Source organism: Brugia malayi, assembly GCF_000002995.4.
Source record: "Brugia malayi strain FR3 genome assembly, contig: Bm_v4_Chr3_scaffold_001, whole genome shotgun sequence".
In the NCBI taxonomy this organism is placed as follows: domain Eukaryota; kingdom Metazoa; phylum Nematoda; class Chromadorea; order Rhabditida; family Onchocercidae; genus Brugia; species Brugia malayi.
The window spans coordinates 3,769,473-3,791,550 of NW_025062477.1; the positions used below are offsets into that span (position 1 = coordinate 3,769,473).

The 22,078-nt window shown below is 27.6% G+C and overlaps 2 protein-coding genes and 2 non-coding genes across 4 annotated transcripts; 3 read left to right on the plus strand and 1 right to left on the minus strand.

Moving 5' to 3' along the window:
- Nucleotides 1-1,925: 1,925 nt before the first annotated feature.
- On the plus strand, nt 1,926-17,374 carry Bm8017 (von Willebrand factor type A domain containing protein; the record flags this gene model as incomplete). The annotated part of the gene is made up of 39 exons (XM_043079891.1): nt 1,926-1,952; nt 2,111-2,165; nt 2,500-2,608; nt 2,928-3,042; nt 3,618-3,796; nt 3,958-4,108; nt 4,679-4,840; nt 4,936-5,061; nt 5,163-5,348; nt 5,471-5,658; nt 5,788-6,139; nt 6,367-6,528; nt 7,256-7,381; nt 7,498-7,598; nt 7,688-7,830; nt 7,915-8,007; nt 8,554-8,811; nt 9,352-9,483; nt 9,676-9,791; nt 9,930-10,017; nt 10,115-10,230; nt 10,478-10,585; nt 10,803-10,916; nt 10,993-11,102; nt 11,440-11,571; nt 11,855-11,990; nt 12,412-12,638; nt 12,752-12,959; nt 13,191-13,307; nt 13,402-13,589; nt 13,690-13,916; nt 14,077-14,263; nt 14,383-14,494; nt 15,397-15,567; nt 15,817-15,969; nt 16,095-16,407; nt 16,492-16,763; nt 16,907-17,068; nt 17,258-17,374. 39 exons carry the CDS (start codon nt 1,926-1,928, stop codon nt 17,372-17,374), a joined length of 6,039 nt encoding a protein of 2,012 aa, XP_042935825.1.
- Nucleotides 14,563-14,634, plus strand: Bm14511. The gene has a single exon. It is a non-coding gene; the product is annotated as a tRNA-Gln (tRNA).
- On the plus strand, nt 15,169-15,240 carry Bm14512. The gene has a single exon. It is a non-coding gene; the product is annotated as a tRNA-Gln (tRNA).
- Nucleotides 17,375-18,218: 844 nt separating the features above from the next.
- On the minus strand, nt 18,219-21,117 carry Bm4855 (ATP-dependent Clp protease, ATP-binding subunit, putative; the record flags this gene model as incomplete). Its single annotated transcript, XM_001902945.2, has 8 exons — nt 18,219-18,344; nt 18,424-18,600; nt 18,734-18,909; nt 19,054-19,212; nt 19,439-19,635; nt 19,919-20,361; nt 20,465-20,595; nt 20,808-21,117. 8 exons carry the CDS (start codon nt 21,115-21,117, stop codon nt 18,219-18,221), a joined length of 1,719 nt encoding a protein of 572 aa, XP_001902980.2.
- Nucleotides 21,118-22,078: the final 961 nt, after the last annotated feature.

Here is a 22,078-nt window from a genome sequence, read left to right on the forward strand (position 1 = left end):
ATTCAAAAACTAATATTCATTTCGAATTGAAGAATACAACAAGATGAAAAGCAGTTTTTTTTTTTAATTCTTATTTTCTATGCAAACTATAAATTTCTTGTTTTTTTTTTTCTAAGAAAATTGGAAAAAAAGGTAGTTATATCATGTAAATTAAAAAAATAAATTTCAGGTTAAAATGTTTACATTTATTTTTGAAGATGCATAAAATTGAAGTTTTCATTTTCAGGAGAGAAAATTGACAGATTTCATTTTCTTTCTTCTTTTTTTTTTAGATGAAAATATAAAAATGAATAAGAGAATATATATGAAAAAATTTGTTTTTGTTGATCTTTTAAAAAAATTAAAATTTCAAACTTACTGCTTCATCATCATTATCATAATTTATATTACTATGAAATTTTATTTTTATTCTATTCAAAAATTTATCTGAAGAAGAAGACGGACAATTGCGCATGAACACAGCGTATAAAGCGCTAACATGCGGATGTATGAAGAAGAGAGTAAATTTAACTATTCAAGTTCAATGAATATCATGATTAACAATACAGCAATAGTTTTGATATATTTTATTGTCTCTTCTCAATTGCTGGCAATAAATTACCCTGAAGGGAAAAATATTTAATCAACAAATTATCACTATCATTCCTCTTTTGTTCCCTTTCATATCACTTACAAATTGTTTATTATTATTAGTAATAAGTATTATTAATTACTATTTTATTTGCTATCATCAATTGTAATACTTTATAATTTATCATTGAATAAAATTCCAATAATAAGTATTATTAATTACTATTTTATTTGCTATCATCAATTGTAATACTTTATAATTTATCATTGAATAAAATTCCAATAATAAGTATTATTAATTACTATTTTATTTACTATCATCAATTGTAATACTTTATAATTTATCATTGAATAAAATTCCAATAATAAGTATTATTAATTACTATTTTATTTGCTATCATCAATTATAATACTTTATAATTTATCATTGAATAAAATTCTAATATTAATTAAACTTACTATAACTGTAACTTATCTGATACATTTATTCACTTCTGATAAACTTTTTCCCTTTTCTTTTCTTCTTGAATGAATAATAAATTAGTTAAATTAGTGTATTTGTCTCCTTTTGATCATCATACTACTCGTAGTACTTCCTTCCTTTCCTTTTCTTTTCTTTCATATGATCAGTGAACACAATCAGTTTAGTTCAGTTTAATTTATCATCAACTATCATCAATTGGATGATACTTTTGCCTACGTCCATTCATTAATTTATCATCAAATTCTATTGCTGCTATCTTCTTTATACTTTTTTCGTTTTTTATTTTTTATTTTTTATTATATTTTCATTTATTTTTATCATAATTACAGCATAACAATAAAAGATTTTCTTTTCTTTTCGCTCTTTTTTTTTTTCTCGAGAAAAGAATTGAAAATGTAATTTTTTATTGAATTTATTTTGCTAAGTATATTCTTTTATAGTATATTTTGCAAAAAATTTATTATTACTTTCTTTTACTGTAAATGTAAACAAATCGCAAATCAGATTTTGTGACACTAAAAAATGACAACTCTATAAATACAAATGTTTTTTTTTTCTTTTCTGGATAGTAGTGATTTTAATTGATTTAAATGTGAAAATGGAGATAAGAATAAAGTTTTTTTTTTTTTTTCTGCTGTCATATGTTAGCAAATAATTAATTAAATTATTTCACATAGCATCTAATAACATCTAATAAATTCTAATAAATTTTGTTTACATCTAATAAATTTTGTTTACTAGGAAGAAGGTCAAAGTTGAACAGAAATTGTGATTTTCAACTTCTTTGCATTACTTTTTTTTTTTTGTTTTGGAGCGATAATTATTGAAACGAAGAAAAGAGAAATTCACTGAAAGCGAAAAGCCATTGTTGATGACGAAAGCGCATCTTTTCTTATCGGTATGTGTCTTCTTTACTCATTTTGTTCAAATTAACTGATGACTGTTAAAAAAAAGGACAATTGCGCTTTTACAAATACTGTGTAAAAAACTAATGAATTTCTCTTTGTTCTTTTGAATTTTACTGATCTAGAAAAGTTTATATTTGGAATATTTCAGGTGTTTATATTGTTATCGTTTGCTATAGCGCTAAATGCACAAATTTCAAATAAAGGTTTGTTTGCGCCCTCTCGAATTTGTCTTTTTTTTTTATATCTGACAGTAATGATAAAAATACTATTATTATTGTGATGATGCAACGAACAATTGTATCTTTCAACTCAATAATCAAATTTTAAACTTATTCAGAAAATCGGCAATGATTTTTGAAGCAAATTAATTGCGCAGTTGTAACCATGTAAATGACTGCTAATTAATTCTGCACTTTTCTTGATATAAAATGATAATAACAAAAAGTAATTCTTGATTGCTTTGCTTTTTCATTTGATGGACAAATAAATAATATTTTATTTGATGAACAAAATGACCAATTAATTTGTAATTTATAGCAGAGTGCAAAGGAAGACCACTAGATGTGATATTTTTGGTGGACATTAATGAACGAAATACCACCACCGATTTCAACAAACAGCGGAATAGAATTACTGATATTATCAGGTGGGCGCTATGGTCACTGCTACATGATTGTTCTTACCGGATGTACTAAGGTAGGAAAAAGCATCAAAATGTATGCGACAGAAATTATGGCATAACAGATACCATAATATGATGATATGACAAACAAGTGCTTTTGTCATATATCGATGGCAGGCAGTATCATGAAGTGACATGCATGTGACAATTCAATATTATTACTATTACCTGCACATAAAGGTAGTAAACAAAATGACAGGTGTCATTTTATAATTGTCATATATAATTGGAAAGAGAAGGATTGGCTGTAGTTAATTGTAGTATAATATGAGTTCCTCTTTAGGTATTTAGAAAAGGTATCAGTGGAACGTGATACCTCGTACGGTATTATAGCATTTCATCAATACCCCAATGTTTTACTACCAATTGTATCACCATTTGCTTCTCGACCTAGAAAGGTTTGTTGTGAGGTATTTAATCATTTTGAATTGATTAAAATGAAACGATAAATACATAAATTAGCTATTATTATAAACTGTTTTTTTAATTTTTTAATAGCTAATTAACTGTTTATTGCAATTTTTTAATAGCTAATTAGCTGTTATGATGAACTTTTTAATTTTTAATTGCTAATTAGCTATTATATAAACTGTTGTTAATTTGTTAATTAGCTACTAAAATAAATTGCTTCAAATTTTTGATAGCTAATTAGCTATCTATTACAATAAATTGTTTTTAATTTTTTAATAACCATTTAGCTATTATAATAAACTGTTTTTAATTTTTAATAGCTAATTAACTATAATTATAAACTGTTTTTTAATTTTTTTAACAGCTAATTAACCGTTTATTATAATTTTTTAATAGCTAATTAGCTGTTAATTTTTAATTGCTAATTAGCTATTATAATAAATTGTTTTTAATTTTTTGATAGCTAATAAATAGTAGCAGCTATTATACAATTCATATGACTAATTAATGATAATAGTGATAATAATAATAGAGTAAACAGTAAGTATGTCTTATTATACAGGTAATAGATTACATCAATACACTGAGCGCTCGTAGCGAATTTGACAGCTCACCTGCACAAGCATTCGAATTAGCTACACAGCAGTTTATCAGTAGCCATCGTCCTACCTCGAACAAATTAATCATCTTAGCTCATGATGGTATATCTGCTGATCTGATAGCTGAAACGGTGGAAGCTAGGTAAGTGTGCTACTTAGTATTTCATTTAAAAAAAAAAAAAAAGAAATCATATCAGAAGTGATAAGATCATATCATAATAAATTTTGCATATTAATGAATAGAATGTTATCTTTTTCAAAAGATTCAAAAAAAAAAAAAATTTTTTTTTTCTTTTATTTTAGAAATAACTTAGAGCGCATTGGTGTGGCGCTATTTGCTATTGCATCAACAAAGAATGCAAATCTTCCGGCTCTTATAGGTTATACTACAGATCGTAAACACGTATATGCGACAGATTCTGATCGTAATGTCTTTTTTGAGGAGTTAGGAAAAGTATGTCACTAATTGATAAAAAATATTTGAAATGGAGAAGAAAAGATTTTTTTACAAATTTTCATTAAAAATTTTCAAATACAATACTAACTTATTGCAATAACAGTAACAATAACATTTATTAATTAATGTTTATACTAATTTGATTTACTTAACTTATTGAATTGCAAAAATTTAAAAAAATTTAGCATGGAATTGGGTTATTATTATTTATTTACTTATTTATTTGTTTACATAACATATATTAAATATATATATTAAATATAAAAAGCAAATAATTGTTGCAGCAATAATTGTTTTGTTTACATATTTGTTAACATAATATAATATAATTTATTTTATTAATATAATATAATGAATATGTTTTCTCTTTTTATTATTGATTTTATATTATTAATTTTTCAATATATTTTTGTCAATATAATTTATTTTATTAATATAATATAGTGAAATTTTTTTTGTTATTAATTTTGTATCATTTTTTTTTTTATTATATATACTATTAATTTTTATTATTATTAATTTATATATATTTTTTAAAACAATTTCCTATGAAAATGTTTAATATAGACGATTGCTCGATGTATGCATTTTTCCGAATCATTCGATACAAATAGTAATATAAACGATACAACTTTGCAAGCAGTTTTGCATGCAGCAGTTCGAGTGCATGGAACAGAAGAAGGACGAAAAAAGAAATCAAATTTAGAAGCAGCGTGTAAAGCTAACAAAGTTAGTTTTAAATATTTATAATATAAATTGAATAAAATATGCTAAATATCTTCTATTTACTTATTGCTTCCCTCAAAATGATTTCTAATTCACAGGTAGATATTGTGATTGCTTTGGATTCAAGCGGTTCTGTCTTTAATGTGTTTGAGGATGAGCGCAAATTGGTACATGATTTAATTAGTTCTTTGATACCAGCAGCACTAGAAGATGGACGTGTCCAGGTATTTTCATTTCATTCAACTTTGTTATTTAGTTAAATTTAATCATTTTTATTATATGATAGCTTTGTTGTGATGTAATAAATTAATTTAATCTTTTACAGGTATCTGTGATACGTTTCGCATCATCAGCTGATGTAGTAATTCCGTTTAAAATTAGTCAAACTCCTAATGAAATTATGGAGAAAGTGAATAAAATCAAATTTACCGGTGGCAGTACAAGAATAGCAAAAGTTGTCAACTTAGCTGTCACAGATTTATTACGATGGCGGAGAGATGATGCAATTCAGGTGCGCAATTAGTACTCTTCTAATAATGATAATTGATAATGAAGGTATTGAGGAATATTAATTGTAATCTTATTACAATTAATATTAAACTTATTTATAAGGTAAATATATATCTGCTACAGATATTCATTTTGATATCGGATGGAAATGGACATGAACTTTGGCATGTGGCGCAAATGGCTGGTAAAAATTTACAAAATGCAAATGTTGAAGTTTTTGCTGTGCCAATAAGTCGAGATCATAACTTAAACGAGCTAACACTCTATACAGGTGATATCAATCGAGTCTATGTTGAGGCAGAACAAAATCGGTAAGTATTTATGTTTTTTATCAATAAATCCATGTGAAAATCTTTAATGCATGCATGTTGCATGCACTGCATGTCATTCTGCAAGTACTGCAGTATATGTTACGAAACATTTTTTTTTTTTTTTTTCAGATTTGTTCGAACAATTTCTTCGCTAATTAATCAATGTGTAGGAGCAAACTTACCTGTAGCAAATGTCACGGAAGGAAGATTAAGCGTACTTGATGGTGACACTATGACTGACGTAAATTTGAAGCTACAAAATGAATTAGCCAAGGATTCAATTTCAAAAGTAAAACCATCTGACAAGGCTAATTCAAATTTTGCAAATTCATTGGATGATTTGAATTTGTCAATTATTAAAGCAAATAATACTGAAATGCTAGCAAATAGCAAAAAAAGGATCAATGATCTAAAAAATGAATTAATGATCAATGAAATTGTGGAAAAAGAACGACGAAATGAAGAAAATATTACTGCTAAGGTACTTAATATTCTATAATATTATATATATTTTAATTAATATCTTAATTTTAATTCATATTCATTTAGCATTTAGTAATTAATTTCTTACTTACATATTTTGCTAATTCATTTATATTATTATTGTTTTTGTTTTTTTTTTACTAAATTATATTAAATTAAAAACATAGTTTCAATTTTTATCCATTTAATAATAATTAATAATTATTAAATATATAGATCTTTCAGCCAGTTGCTAATTTGGATCTTCTTTTTGCCATTGATCTTTCGCCTGCTTCATCTGATGATTTAAAAAATCAATTAAAATTAGCAACAGAATTGGTTAATAAAATGATCGATAAAGATATCAATGAAGAGCGAATCCGAATAGCTATTGTAACTTTCAATCAAGTAAGTATTATTAATAAGTTTGTAAATCAAGTAAGTATTATTAATAAGTTTATAAATCAAGTAAGTATTATTAATAAGTTTATAAATCAAGTAAGTATTATTAATAAGTTTATAAATCAAGTAAGTATTATTAATAAGTTTATAAATCAAGTAGGTATTATTAATAAGTTATAAATCAAGTAAGTATTATTAATAAGTTTATAAATCAAGTAGGTATTATTAATAAGTTTATAAATCAAGTAAGTATTATTAATAAGTTTATAAATCAAGTAGGTATTATTAATAAGTTTATAAATCAAGTAAGTATTATTAATAAGTTTATAAATCAAGTAGGTATTATTAATAAGTTTATAAATCAAGTAAGTATTATTAAGTACTATTAGATAATAAATATTTAAAATGAATGTCGAGAATAACTTATGAATGCTATTCAACATGTTTAGTTTGAAATAGTAACGTAAAAAAAGTAAGATGGATAAGTAATATAAATTTTATTAAGTATTGGAAGGAAGTAAATTCATTTTCGAATTTTAATAACAGAACTTGAAATAAATGCTACTATTTGTGTAATATAATTTCATATTGTTATCATCGTATAAAAGTTTATATTTTCAATGTTTCTAATATTTCTCTTAATTGATCTATTGTTAAGTTTAAGTTTTTTTTTTTTTTTTGATCATATCAAAGAATTTCAATTTTATTTTAAAAGATAAATTGAAATATTTAGGAAGCAAAATTAAATCTAGAATGGGGCAAAGCGACAACCAAAAAACAAATTCTACAACATTTCAAATCTATTAAATATACAATCACTAATTCTTCTTTGGTGAATGGAATCACATTACTAACTCAGGTTTTATATTACCTTATTAGATAAGTATTTATTAAGGTAAATTTTTATAAGTATTTTCTTAAGAATATCTTTTGCTAATCATCATTTATCACTACTAATCGTTGTTGTCATTGCAGTATGCCGAAAAATCTCGACGACCAAATGCTCAACTAATAATTATTTTGATTTCCGATGGTAGTAAACAAGATTCATGGCATTCTATCATACAAACTGCTAAGTATATTTCATTAATTTTTAACACAATCATTTAATTAATAATTTTTTTTAAAATTTGTTTACAAATAACAATGAAATAAACAATTTCAGAAAATTGCATGAATTACACGAAACAATTACTTATGCAATAACAACAAGTAAACAATATAGATTTGCTGAGCTGGAAGCTTTTACAAGAGATAAATGGAAAGTTTACGTAGATGGACGTATTAACCAATTCATTACTGATACAAGTAAGTAGTATTTCTTATCATTTAATTGATAAAACAAAATTATCATCAATAATTAATGCTTGAAATGATAATTTTTAATTTCAGGTAAACAACTAATAAAAGGTAAAATAGATGAGACTGATGAGCTGATCGATATCAGATCACTACCAATTATCGAATCTATTCAAACTCACAATGGTACCATTTTATAAACAAAATACAATATTACTTACTATTTATTCAAATGACTGCAGTTCATATTAGTTAGTTGCATGCAGAATTCGTGCACTTCTAGCATACATTTATATTAAAACCTGCACTTGCTGCAGTATTAGTGTGCTATTTGCACGCATGCATTATCATAATGCAAATAATTATATGAGATTTTACAATTGATAATGATACTTATACTTTTGTATTAACTTTGTAGAAGCTTTGATATATATAAAATTATTGAAGTTACAATATTTAATTATTTGTCTGATAAGTTTAAATTATATTATTGCAATTTCAAATGTTTCGGAATTAATATTAGAAATGTGTAATGAATAATGGAAAAGAAAAAAAATCTATGTGATAGTTTAAAATTTGCAAAAATATCAATGAAATACTAAAATGATTTCTCTTATATTTTATGGATTTTTAAAATTAAAATTTAAAAAAAAATTACCAATTAAAACAATTAATAGATTAACCATATAATTACATAATTAAATTTATTGCTCTCAAATATTGCTGCTACAGATTCCATTGATCTTATCATCTTGGTTGACACATCAATACTAGCAGATGATGATTTCGAGAATTCGAAAAATTTTTTGCGAGAATTACTTCGAAGCTTACAAATGATTGATTCTCAATCACGAATTCGAATATTGCTTGTAACATTCAACGATAAAGCACACGTTCAAGTGGAATTGAACAAATCAATAATAAAGGAAAATATTTTGAATATTGTGGAAAAACTTCAAAATGAATATAGCAATGTATCAGTATCAACAGGTAAGAAATGCTAATTTAGCTTATAAATTAAGCTTACAGGTAAAGTTGAAAAGAAAATGATAATATTGCAAGAAATAATCTTTTAGTTTCTATTCAAAAGAACATTGATCTCTCTTATTTTCAAATGAAATATGTAAATAGTAAATAATACGAATGAAATATATTGAATTGAATACTTTTAGAAAACTTTAAAATTTGTGTCTAAATTTGAGCTACAAAGTCTAATAACAAATTTGTGCTAGAAATTTAATTCAGGCAATTATATATGATTATGCAAACTATATTAAATTAATAAAAACCTATACTTATCATTCTTAATTAAGCTAAGGGGCTTTTTCTTTTTTAATTTTAATTTTAAAGAAATCAATTTAAAAATTTTATTTTATCAGAATAAGATGATCAATTTTGCTAGATTTGATTAAATATGACAAATTTAATTATACTTTGATTTTAAAAAAAAATTTCAATAATATTAAGACAATTAATTCAACATGAAATATTCAAAAAAAAAAAAAATTTTTTTTTTTTTTAATATTTCAGCTGTGAATGCTGCATTACAACAAATAAACATTCCTGATGAAAATTCTCGACAACACATTTTTATAATTCTTACAGATGGTAGCACGAAAGATTCAATAGAAACAATCTCTACAACTACTGCTAAACTTCAACGTTAATTTTTATTTTTGAGAATGATTGAAAAAAAAGACAAAGCATTAAAAAAAAAAAAAACTTTGAAATTTACTTATTTTATTTTCTTAAAGTTAAGCTTTATTGAAGTAATTAAATATTGCAAAAGTAGTTTATTTAATTTTGTTATTTTTCATTCAAATAAACTTATTTGTAAATTTATTTTATTTGTAGAAATAGGCGCAACGGTATTTGTCATTCCAATCACAAATAATTATTCAAAAGATGAACTTTCATTATATGCTAGTAATCAGGATACATTTATAATTATTGTCGGCAATTACAAAAAGGTAACACTTTTTTTATTTCCTTTGTTTTTTTTTTTTAAAAAAAAATTTCATTTAAAAAGAAAAGAAGCTATGATAACTTCAAATTCAAATTTTATTGTTTTATTGTTTTATTTTCTATTATTTTTCTCATTTTTGCAGAAATTCACAAAATACATACTTTTGAATGGAAGCAGTTCAGTGAAAAATGATTTTATTGAAAAACCTACTGTTACGACATTTTTCAATGGTAACTTTTTTTTCTTTTTTAATTATTTAATAAATATATAAATTTTAAAGCTTTTTAAAAATTTCATTTAGCATTTCTGAAATTTGAATGTTTTCAGACGAACTTCAAATTGTAACAAACAAACCAAATATGATAGTGAAATCAACTATGGAAAATGAAACACACCATTCCATCTTTAATTTCGATCAACATTCTGCAAAAATGAAAACGAAGGTTTCGACGAAATGTCAACATTTGTGAGGATCTAAGGGGGTGTATAAGTAGGCTGTTATTTGAAGAGAAAGATAGCATTATAAATGATTAATTCGATGCTACTTTCTGCCTATCAATTATCAATTATCAGATAAGAATTTACTCATAATGCTTGATGTCTAATTAAGTTGTAAATATGTGACATTTAGCCATAAGAATGTGTCATTTCATTTTACTAGTTAAAGCAATCTATGGTTTTTATTTACAGATTGAAATAGAAGATCCCAATTGTTTGGTGGATCTTATATTTATTGTGGACACATCGCAAAGTGTTGAGAAAGCTTTTCAAAAACAATTACAATTAGCTGCGACATTGGTATTTAATTTTCAAAAATCTGTTTATAATATTTTGTTGTGATATTTTTTACTTATAACCTACGAAAATTGTGACATTTTAGTGACATTTTCATTTATGACCTATGAAAATTTATTTTAATAGAATAAGTCAGAAGGAATGGTAGCAAAATATGAAAAAAGCGCAAAAAGCGCAAAAGATTAAATTCAAATTAAAGTAACGAATGAATTACTTTTAGATAGAACAAATTCCGCCATCAGCATTCAATGAACGAATTCATGTTGCTGCTATATCATTCAGTTCTAATGCTCAAATTAATTTTCAATTTAATGAATTTAACAGTCAAAAAGAGGTTTATTTCTGATAATAGTTTCTATCCTATTTATTAATTATACTCAATTCTATTTATAAAATATTATTTAATTTAGATATTAAACGCTTTACTTTCATTCATTCATACCGGTGGGAATACGTCTTCAGTGAGTGCTGTTAACTTAGCTATCAAAGAAATTCAAGAAAGAGGACGAGAAAATGTTAGGTAAATTCAAACATTTTTCATATATTTATTTAAAATCATTTTTTATCTGAATACCATCTTTTTCCTGTTTTTTTCTTTTTTTTTTTTTTTTTTTTTCAGGAATTATAAAACAAAAATGAATAAATAATCATTGTATTATCGTTATTAACAATACAATTATTCTTGAGAAAGAATAATTATTTTATATTAATTCTTAAAATAAATATTATAAAAACTATTTCTGTTTTTTTATTTTTTTAAAATTAATTTTATAAATATCAAAGTGTAATAATGAAAAGATTTATTTTTGTTCATTTCAAAAACAGTTCATAATTTTTTGAAATGAAAACTATTATAGAAGAATGATTGTACTTATATCGGATGGTTATAGTCAAGATCGTTGGGAAGATCTTTTAGATGCATCTGATCGTCTTCATGCTATTAATGCTATCATTTATGCAATTTCTGCTGATTCTAATTATTATTTCCGGTAAATTTATTCTACTACTTAATGAAATAAATGAAAATAACAAATTTAAATTTTCAAAAAATATTTTTCAATTATAAATTTTTTTTAGCCAGCAATGATGAGATAATGTAAATGGATTAAAAAGATGATTTAATGTTTGGTATTTTTGGATTGTTTAGAAGAAAGATGCTTGTAAAAAATGAATTTATATTTTTATAATTTAATTAAAATTATTCATAAAGTTAATATGCAAATTTTGAATTAAAATTAATACTATAAATAAATACAATTATAAAAATTAAAGAGAACTAGAATTGTACACAAGAAATAAATGGCTAGTATATGTGAATGATAGTGAAAAGCAATTTCTGGAAGATGCAACAATATCACTACTCAAATGTCAAGATCCTTCTGCATCAATTTTCTCATTACCTGCACAGGTAAATCCCCCTTTTTCTCTCTTCCTCTCTCTCTCTTTTTCTTCATTTTTAGTCTTTTGAATGAAGAATAAAGGAACGGAATTGTTCTGAATGATAAGAAGTGATATTAACAGTTGTAGAATATATTCGAATAAGAAAGATAGGACGAAGATGCCACTAATACTACCATAATTAATTGGATCTAAAAAATTAGAGTTGTTTTTTTGACTAAGTTAAATTGTTTACTTCCATTTGAAAGTTTCTTTTTTTTTTTTTTTTTTTGGTTCAAATTTACATTATCAGTGTTATCATCTATCGAAGTGATATCATTTTGTTGACATTATATTTCAATGTATTTTGTTAATGATACATATTTACTAATAGGCTATAAAATTATTGAAATGTAAAGGAAAACAAAAAAAATAAAAATAATTATTTACAGATGGAATTGATGACAGAATTGCCTAAAAATGCTGAAGACAAAAAGTTAACGGATGAAATAGAATTAACAAGACGAAAATCTTCAATTGATGATAATAGTAGTAGTAGTAGTAGTGTAAATCAAGAAGAGAATCATTTGAATAAAAGACAAGAAGAATTTACTACTCCAATGAATGATGGTAAATTTATGGAATCAAAACAATTGGCAAAATCATTGGAATCAAAGAAGTATCTCTTTTATAATTTATCTTTCTCTCTCTCTCTCTCTCTCTCTCTCTCTTTCTTTCTTTGATATAAGTAATGAATTAGGTATATCAAAAAGTTTGTTTACTTTTTTGCAGATGTAAATATTCAAAAATGGATTTGGAAATAATTTTGGATGCATCTAGCAGTCGTCAACAAGTTTTTGAACATCAACGTGAATTAGCTCTTTCACTTATTGAACGTTTACCCATTGATGCTGATGAAACTCACGTAGCAGTGGGTATAAATTCATTCACTTCCGTGCCTACGTTACGTCAAACACTTGGTTTGGGTAGGGATAAAAAGGTTAGTATACCTTCTTCCTTTTTTTTTTTACTTTTAACTTTTTTTTTTTTCTACGTGAGAAAAAAAATATGTATGACAAAATGTTGTGACATACGTTACGTCAAACACTTGAGTAGGGATAAACAGGTTAGTTTACGTTCTCTTTCTTTTACTTTAACTCTTTTTTTTCTACGTGAAAAAAAAATATATATGACAAAGTGTTGTGACAATTTTATTTTGTTACTTTAATAGATGGTACGTCGTGCAATTGAAGATATCAAATACAATGGTGGAAGTACTTTTACTGCTCAAGCTGTTGAATTATCAGTGCAAGATTTGCAGAGAGGAAGAAGATCGGATGCTATACAAGTATTATGATTTAATATTTTATAAAAATTTGACAAATTATAATTAAATAATGTTTTTAAACAAAAAATGTTTGATTTTTTTTTTTTTTTTTTAGGTTGTTGTTTTGATGAATGATGGAATGTCACAAGATCCATGGGAGAAGGTACTTGAAGCAAGTAAACTTCTAAAAAGTACTGGTGCAGAGCTATTTGGTGTAGCACTTGGTGAAAGTATTGATTTACGCGAGTTAAAACATTATATTGGTGATATAAATCGAATTTATAGAGATAATTCTACCGAAAGGTTTGGTTATTATTAATTTTTACTGAAAATTTTCTTTTATTTATTGATGCATTTTTTTCTTTTTTTTTTTTTTTGTGAAATTTTTATTTATTAATTTTAGATTTTTAACGGATATAGTTTCATTGCTTACTGGTGGAGAAGAATGTAGTAAAAAGATTGATGCTGTAAATTTGAATAATACAAAAGTGCTAAAGAAAAATTTGAACAGTCAAATTTGCACTACTCCTAATTTGGATATTATTATTCTATTTGATAATGCTATTAAAAAGATCAATCAAAGTGAACAATCGATCTCTTCCAATCGTTATCTTTTATTAGATGTTCTTGGTTAGTCATTTCTTTCTTTACAAAGAAAAAAGAGAAACATAATTTAGTTTTTTTTTTTTTTTAGAGTTTACAAATGAATATTTTGCTCAATTTTATTTTCAGATAAATTCTGATAATTCAATTCAATTTTTGTGATAATATATGCGTGATGATTATTTAGGATCGTTACCAGTGATAAAACATAATGATCCAGTGAAGATCACCGTGATAACATTTAGCAGACAACCGCAACTGGTGGTTAGTATGAGTGATCTGCAGAACAGAGAAAGTATTTTCACAAAAATGGAATCAATTAAACCTAAAATTGGCAAATCATCTTATGCTAAGGCTATTAATTTTGCACTTCAGTGAGTGTTATCATTTTGTATGAATTCAAATGTTTGCAATATGAAATATTAGTGGAAATGACACAATGTACATTAACATAGCAATATTGATTGATTGATTAATCGATTGATGTGTTCAGGGAATACAAGAAAGGACGTAAAGATGCCCGTGGTATGCTTGTTATTGTTGGTGATGGGCATTCAGAAGATAATCCGAAGGAGCGTAGTAATGCTATTAAGCATTTACGTGCTGTATGTTTTACCTATTACTTAATTATTTCGAAAAGTGAAATTGAAGTCAATTAATGTGATCTACATGTGGTCCCGTGGTGTAGTGGTCAGCACTCAGGACTCTGAATCCTGCGACGGGAGTTCAAATCTCCCCGGGACCTTAGTGCTTCATTTGTTTGGAAAGTTACCTTGTTGTTGGAGGGGGAGAGGGGAAGGGGGGAGGAGAGTGATGGTTTCCAGAAAATTTATTGCTAGAAAGGAAATGTAGGCATAGTTATGATAACAGAATCCGGTATTCCGGATATTTCCTCTGTATGTCTTACTTCATAGTAAGTGATGTGTAGTGATTAGGAATGAGATATCAGCTGATTTAGGAAGGTAGGTGACAATATGCAAGTAAACTGATTAGCCACGATTGAAGGGGAAGAAGGTCCCCTCAAGTACTTCTCGGATATTTACATAATTATGCTTGGTGACAGTTGTAAAGATGTGACATGCTATTTCGATATTGAGATTGTAAGTTATGTGATAATTAAGAGTGAGTAGAATTTATTCATAATCGATTAATTGACCTATGCACTCTCTCAAAGATGACCAGGTGACACGATCATCTGAAAGGTGGTGACAAGGTGACACGATGACAGAAGATCTCGCTTTTGCTACATATTCTAAAATTTGAAGGCTGACGTGTTCATGGTCCCGTGGTGTAGTGGTTAGCACTCAGGACTTTGAATCCTGCGACGGGAGTTCGAATCTCCCCGGGACCTGCCGTTTTGTTGTTTTCTCTTTTATATTCCATTCAATTAAATATAATATTGCTTGAATTCATAAACATACCTATGATATTTTTAAATATTTCTTGAAATTAAATTGATAAATCGAAAGCAAAAAAAAAAAAAAGAAAACGCGAAATTTTATTTTAGGCAAAAAATCTTAGCACATATGCAGTAGATAGTGGTAAATTGATGAATGTTGAAATATTATCAAAATATACAAATTCATCAGATAATGTCTTCAATTATGATCGTAATGCTATATTTGCTAAAGTAATATTTGATGCTGTTGAAGCTGCTAATAAAGCTCGATGTGTTCGGGTATTGTTAATTTTTAACATTCTTAAAATAAACAAATCATACAATTTAAAAGAATTGTAATAAATTTTATTAGTAAAAAAAAAAAGAGATACTTGGAAGAGTAAATTTTCCTAAATTCTTCAATTCCTTTTTTTTTTTTTTTTTATTCCTTCTTTAATTATAACACCTATATTAGTAATTATCTAATCGATTTACAATTTAACAAAATTATACATTTAAAAATTTTTTTTTATCTTTTAATTATTTTAGATGTCATCACATGCTAATCAATTTTCTACAATAACTACTACTACAACTACTCGTAGTAGTACTTCTTCTGCACATAAAAATCAAACTTTAGAACGAAAAAAAGATATTGGTAGTAAATTGGAATATAATTTAAAACGATTCGAAGGTGAAAAGGTTGGTTAAATTCATGAAAAAATTTATATATCATTCGTTAAATTTTAATGAAAAGCTTTTGTTTTTTGTTTCGTTCACATTTTCTAATTTAAAATATGAGTTATCAATAATTTGCATAAATTTAGGTTATTATCAAAGAAGAAACTACTGTAGCAAGTATTGAAATTTCACGGCCTACAACTAAACTGAAAAAATCTACAACTAAACGAAATATTACAAAAGAGAAATCTATCGCAGTGTTAAATAAATTAGAGAAAAAGAATGAAACATTATTATTGGATGGAAAAAATTCGAAAGAAAAACAACTAAAAGAAATATCAGAAAATTTACATCGTTCTGCTCAAACAACTTCAAATTTCAATTTCAAGCAACATTCTTTAAGTACCACTTTTAAACCAGATGGTACTACTACTACTACTACTACTATTCCATTACCGGGTTAGTTCTTTCTTTTTATTGAAATATTTTTGATTATTATGAAAAATTATAATTTTAATTCAATTGCTAATCTTTTAATTATAGGTTGCGAGATTGATGTTATTATGCTTATCGATTCATCAGGTTCAGTGGAGAAAACATTTAATCGTGAGAAGGAACTTGCCGCAGAAATAATAAATCGACTTCGAATAGGCGCAAATAACGCACATGTAGCAATTGTTAAATTTGCAGCAAAAGAGAAAGTAAAAACAGTTTGGTCATTTGATAAGCCACAGGAGAAAGAAAAAGTGCTAAAAGCACTTCATGAAATTTCCTTTAGCAGTGGTACAACAGCAATACATACTGCACTTTTACAGGTATTTTTTTTTTTTTCTGTAAAATTATTTTTTTAAATTTAATACTTGAATAGAAATTTAATTTGTATCGAAAACAAAAAAACATATTTCATATTTAATTTCTTTCTGTTAACTTTTATGAATGAAGAATGTATTTCTTGTAGGCAATAACAGAATATTCAACAAAGAAAGGTGCAAGACCAGAACAAGCAATACCACTTCTAATTATATTCACCGATGGTTTTGGACAAAAAGATACTACAGAAGCAGCTAGTTTATTAAGAAATTTAATTCCAAATATATTTGCTATTGCAATTGGTAGCCAGGTAGAGTAATAATCTTTTATTATGTATATGAAATAATGAGAGTTTCTTTTGACAAATTGGAAAAATATGAAATTAATGACTCTTTAATAGAATGAATAGAATGAATTCTTTAGCCGAGTCAAATCTATTTTTTAATTAATAATACTAGCAATATGTGAAAAAGTGAGCAAACAGATATTTCATTTTTAGCATCCGGTGAACGAAGAAGAATTAATAAAAATTGCTGGTTCAAAAGATCGAGTGTTTATGGATAATGATACCAGAAAATTGTTTGAAATGCTAGAAAGGATCCTTAGGACATGTTGACCTATTGGTTTATTTATTCTTTTCCAATTATTTATGGCTGTGGAAATGAATGCATCGCAGTACTGCCATAATGGAAAGTTACACAGTGATAATAACCTAATGTGCAATAAAAGTTTCTAAGATTTAAGTGCCATTACATATTTGGCTTAGCATCATTAATGATGACAATACTCGAACTCTAGAATTCTCTAAAATTGTTATCCAAGTTACATTTATTATGAGTAATCATACATAAATTGTACATTAACCAATACCCCTGTGTGTTGCATTCTTTGAAGAATGAATTCGAGGTTTGCAAGCTAATTAATAAGGGATTTCATTTTTTCAGTTCGAACAATAAAACCAATATACTTTATTCAAAAAAAAAAAAAAACTTGTTTTTGATAAAATGGATAAAAACTGGAATAGGCCTACTATTTTACAAGGAATTATGATCTACCCAATATACATTAATGCAAATTGTCCCACTGATCATCTTTATTAAAATATGGATGAGAAATAGGACAAAATTTAAAGTGAGAAATATATAAAAATTGAGTGTAAAGAATATAAAATGGAAGTAAAAAAGAAATACAAATGTAAAAACAAGGAGATGGCCATAAAATCAAAGCTTGCACCAACAGAAAAATTGATTACATAACACAGCGTTCTTCAATGAACTTCACCAATAGATGCTAATTAGGCCCTAGGAATGTGAAAGACTCAAAGTATACTTCGGATTTATCTCTACGCACTGATTTTTTTTTTAAATGCTTTTTTAAATGAATTTATTAAAATGAAGTCAACGAAACCACAGATTACATCACTCCTTATATTAACCTTTCTTTAACAGAACACATTATCGTTAACCTGTAGCCTGCTGAGCACGTCGCGTATATACATAATCAGCTTTACCTTGCACGCACTCTCTATTTATGTGAACACTTTCGATATCGCTTCCTGGTACCGTAAACTTCGCCTCGAGTAATACCTGTGCATTGATCATTGTAAGAAAACATTTCCATATGAATTTATAATAAGCATGATTGTGATGCAAATGATTAACAAACCTTTTCCACGATGGAACGTAATGCACGTGCACCAGTTTTACGCTCTAATGCAAGCGCAGCAATTTCATCAAGTGCATCAGAGGAAAACGAAAGATCTGCACCATCCATAGCAAATTCAAGTTTTTTCTGTGCAAGAAGTGAATTCGTTGGCTCAGTTAATACTCTGACTAGCATACCCTGTAATTATTAGTTTAGCAATTAATGTCATTTCCAGATAAAGCGTACATTTCAACATGTACTAGATGCTATCGATTAAGTTGATATTTTTTATCAAACTAAATCATAATTAGAAAAAGAAGCTAATACAGACCTTATCCAAACTGTGAAAAGGAACAATAACCGGAAAACGTCCAACAAGTTCCGGTACAATGCCAAAACTTATAAGGTCTCCTTGATCCGCTTGTCGCAAAAGATCGTCTCGCTTCTTCGAAATTGCTGCTTCTAGCTTATCATCATCGGTTATTCGCTGCATTCCTGATTTTGCACCTGAAACGCTAGAATGAGAAATAATTTGTAATACCGAAAAAAAAAAAATCTCAGAATTTCGTACAATGAATAAAGTTGACGCTAATAAATTTCACCAAGTCTAATCACTAATGAACAATATCTGAGTTACTTAATAAAAACAACCTAAGCCAAGTGTTTTCTTATCAAGTCGTTTGCCGACTATACGATCCAAAGCGGTGAATGCGCCCGATGCGACAAACAGGATATCTGTTGTGTCAACCTGAACGAAGTCTTGCTGCGTGCTCATTGACTTACGACTACTCTTTACGTTCACCAATGTTCCTGAAGTGAACAGAGAAACAATAGAGCTCTTCCTAGCATGCTTAAAAGTAGACGATAACAGGTGAACAGCATAACAAAGGTTCGGAAAAAAACTACCTACTATTTTTTTCAGGGTAGCGCACCAACAGTAAATTACAAATCCAAGAATTACTTGAACTTTCTAAACGATTAAGTCACGCAATGAAATAACTCACATATTGATACAATGTGAGACATAAACTCTTACCTTCTACTAATTTGAGCAATGCATGTTGTACGCCTTCACCGCTAACATCTCTGAATGCATGAGACTGTACATTATGTGCTGCAGCTATTTTATCTATCTCGTCCAAGAAAACAATCCCTTGCTGTGCACGTTCCACGTTACCACCCGCATTCTGCACGAGTTTTTGCACAACGCTTTCCACATCTTCGCCAACATAACTATAAGCATGTATCTATAGTTAAGCATATATTTTCATTGTTGTGGCTCTCATATTTTGATTCGGTAATTTGATTCAGACATTTGATATAGAGCTGACCGTTACTTTAATAGTAGAATATGCTTTTTTTGGTTTTAGTTAAAATTATCGGGAAGCACTTTTATATCTACAGTTTGCCTTTATAATGAATTAGCTCGAACAAATGTAAATTGTCATTCCTATCCAAAGAAACAATTATGATGTTCTACATAGTTTAAATATAATGAAAAGTAAGAAAATGTTACCCGGCCTGAGTCATGGATGTGCAATCACATAGCGCAATGGGTACATCCAAAATACGGGCTAATGTCTGAGTGATAAAGGTTTTGCCGACACCAGACGGACCAAGTAACAGAATGTTAGACTTTTCTAGTCGGATAGGAACATCGTTTTCAGGAAGTGGACGAAATACTGGTGAACCAATTCGGTGTTTTTGTTGAGGAGCCGTTACTTCCGAGAAAAAACGAATGTCGGCGCGACTAGTTCTACTATAATCTTCCTGATACAATACACCAGATGAAGATGCTCCTGTGCGCGGCCGATTCCCTTCCGCATTATTCATGGCTGGTGAACTAACGTTATTCTCGATATTATGATACAGACGTAAGTAATGTTGATAAACTCCAACTGAAAGCGTTTTCTTAGCTTGTTCTTGACCGATGATATATTTATTCAGGAAACCATAAATCTGAAAAATTATTTATTATTGCTAGTTCCATAGAATTCTGACTGCTTCAAATTATGCATATTGAAAATCTGGTGAAATCAATTACGAGCATTAAAAACGCAACCTCTTTTGGATACGGCGGTTTCTTGTCTGCTTCACTTGCTTTTAAAATACTTCCTTTTTCATCATCCTCATCTGGCGGGCCGCAGCTAAATAACCGCCGACAGTTTTCACAAATCAGATAACGCGAGCTGGCTGAAAAAGACACAAGAAATATTTGATGGATTTTGAACTACTAAGTTACTTGTAGTTGACAATAACTAAACCAGCAATTGTAACTTTTAATACAACAGCACTAATAAATGCATAGCAGTAAGAATAGAAATCTTAATCACAGCATTATTCAGGATTATTATGGATATTCACATAGAATATTTAATCCTTTTTTAATAAATATTATTACTCACGCGTCGATGATGGAATGTTTTTGAGTGGTTTGCCACACTCGTCACAACGACTGTTACAGGATGAAGTACGCCAGATATTCCACCTTGTTGTAACATGTTTGCCAGTCAACGGAACGGATGCGTGCAACGGAATACGTTGACGAAATAGAATGTGTTCGCTGCTGGTGTTGTTATTTTCCCAATCATCTGTACCTGAACCCGAATCATTACTACTTCCACCGCTCTTTGTTATGTGTCGTACTGTTCTAACTATTAAAAATGATTGACATTGCCGGCGAGCTATGACCACAGCCGACGATGGACAAACCATGCTGAAACATATGAACGCTTATTTAAGATAAAAAAAGGAACAATTTTTGAATCGATGAACTTTTTGAGTTACCATTAGCATACTAGCATTATCAATAATATCTTTCACCTAAACATGACCATTTTACATATTTACTCGATCATTAGCTGAAATGTACATAAGGTTTCGGTCCTGTATTCGAAGACTTCTGTAAGAATAAATCAGAAATGCCTTGAAGACCCTCAGCCTTACTTCGAAATGAAATATATTATTTGAAGATTTGATAAAGGACAATATAGTGTTTCTAATTTAATAATATCTTTCGTCAAGTCTTATAAAAATCCATCACTAAACAAATGAAATGAAACATCTCTTATACCAAGCCAAACAGTACACTACACAAATAACAGAAGAAATCAATTCTTTCAATGACACGTCGAGACAATAAGACCGTTCAACTTTTCATGACAATTCCTTCTTTTGTCATCAGATATACTCTAAAAATACTGTTCCATCAATTCCTGAAGCTTTTTGAGGCGGAAAATAACACAACAGAACCGTAACATTCCGCCATACGATTACTCCCTCAGTTCGAGAACTCATTTCGATGACAACTTATCATTCTCGCTCACTGTCGTCCTCTCAATCTTGCACAATACTATTCCATCCATCTGTCTCTCTACTTGCTCCCTGTTTACTGTGCACTATTACCTCATGTCACCCACTCTGTCACCTGTCACAATTACACATTGTCCTCTGATAGCTCTCGAATAAGCATTATTAATGGAGCAGAATTATCACTCATAGTGGATGATGAATGATGGGATGGCTAATTCGCTTAAAGTTTAAATTAGAAGAATAGATTTTTAATATATTACAAAGATTTTGAATGTTTTAAGAAAGATTCAGATAATTTATGGCAGAGAGTAATCACCCACTTTACTGATAAGAGTAACTGTTAACATTCATTAGTGTTAATAAA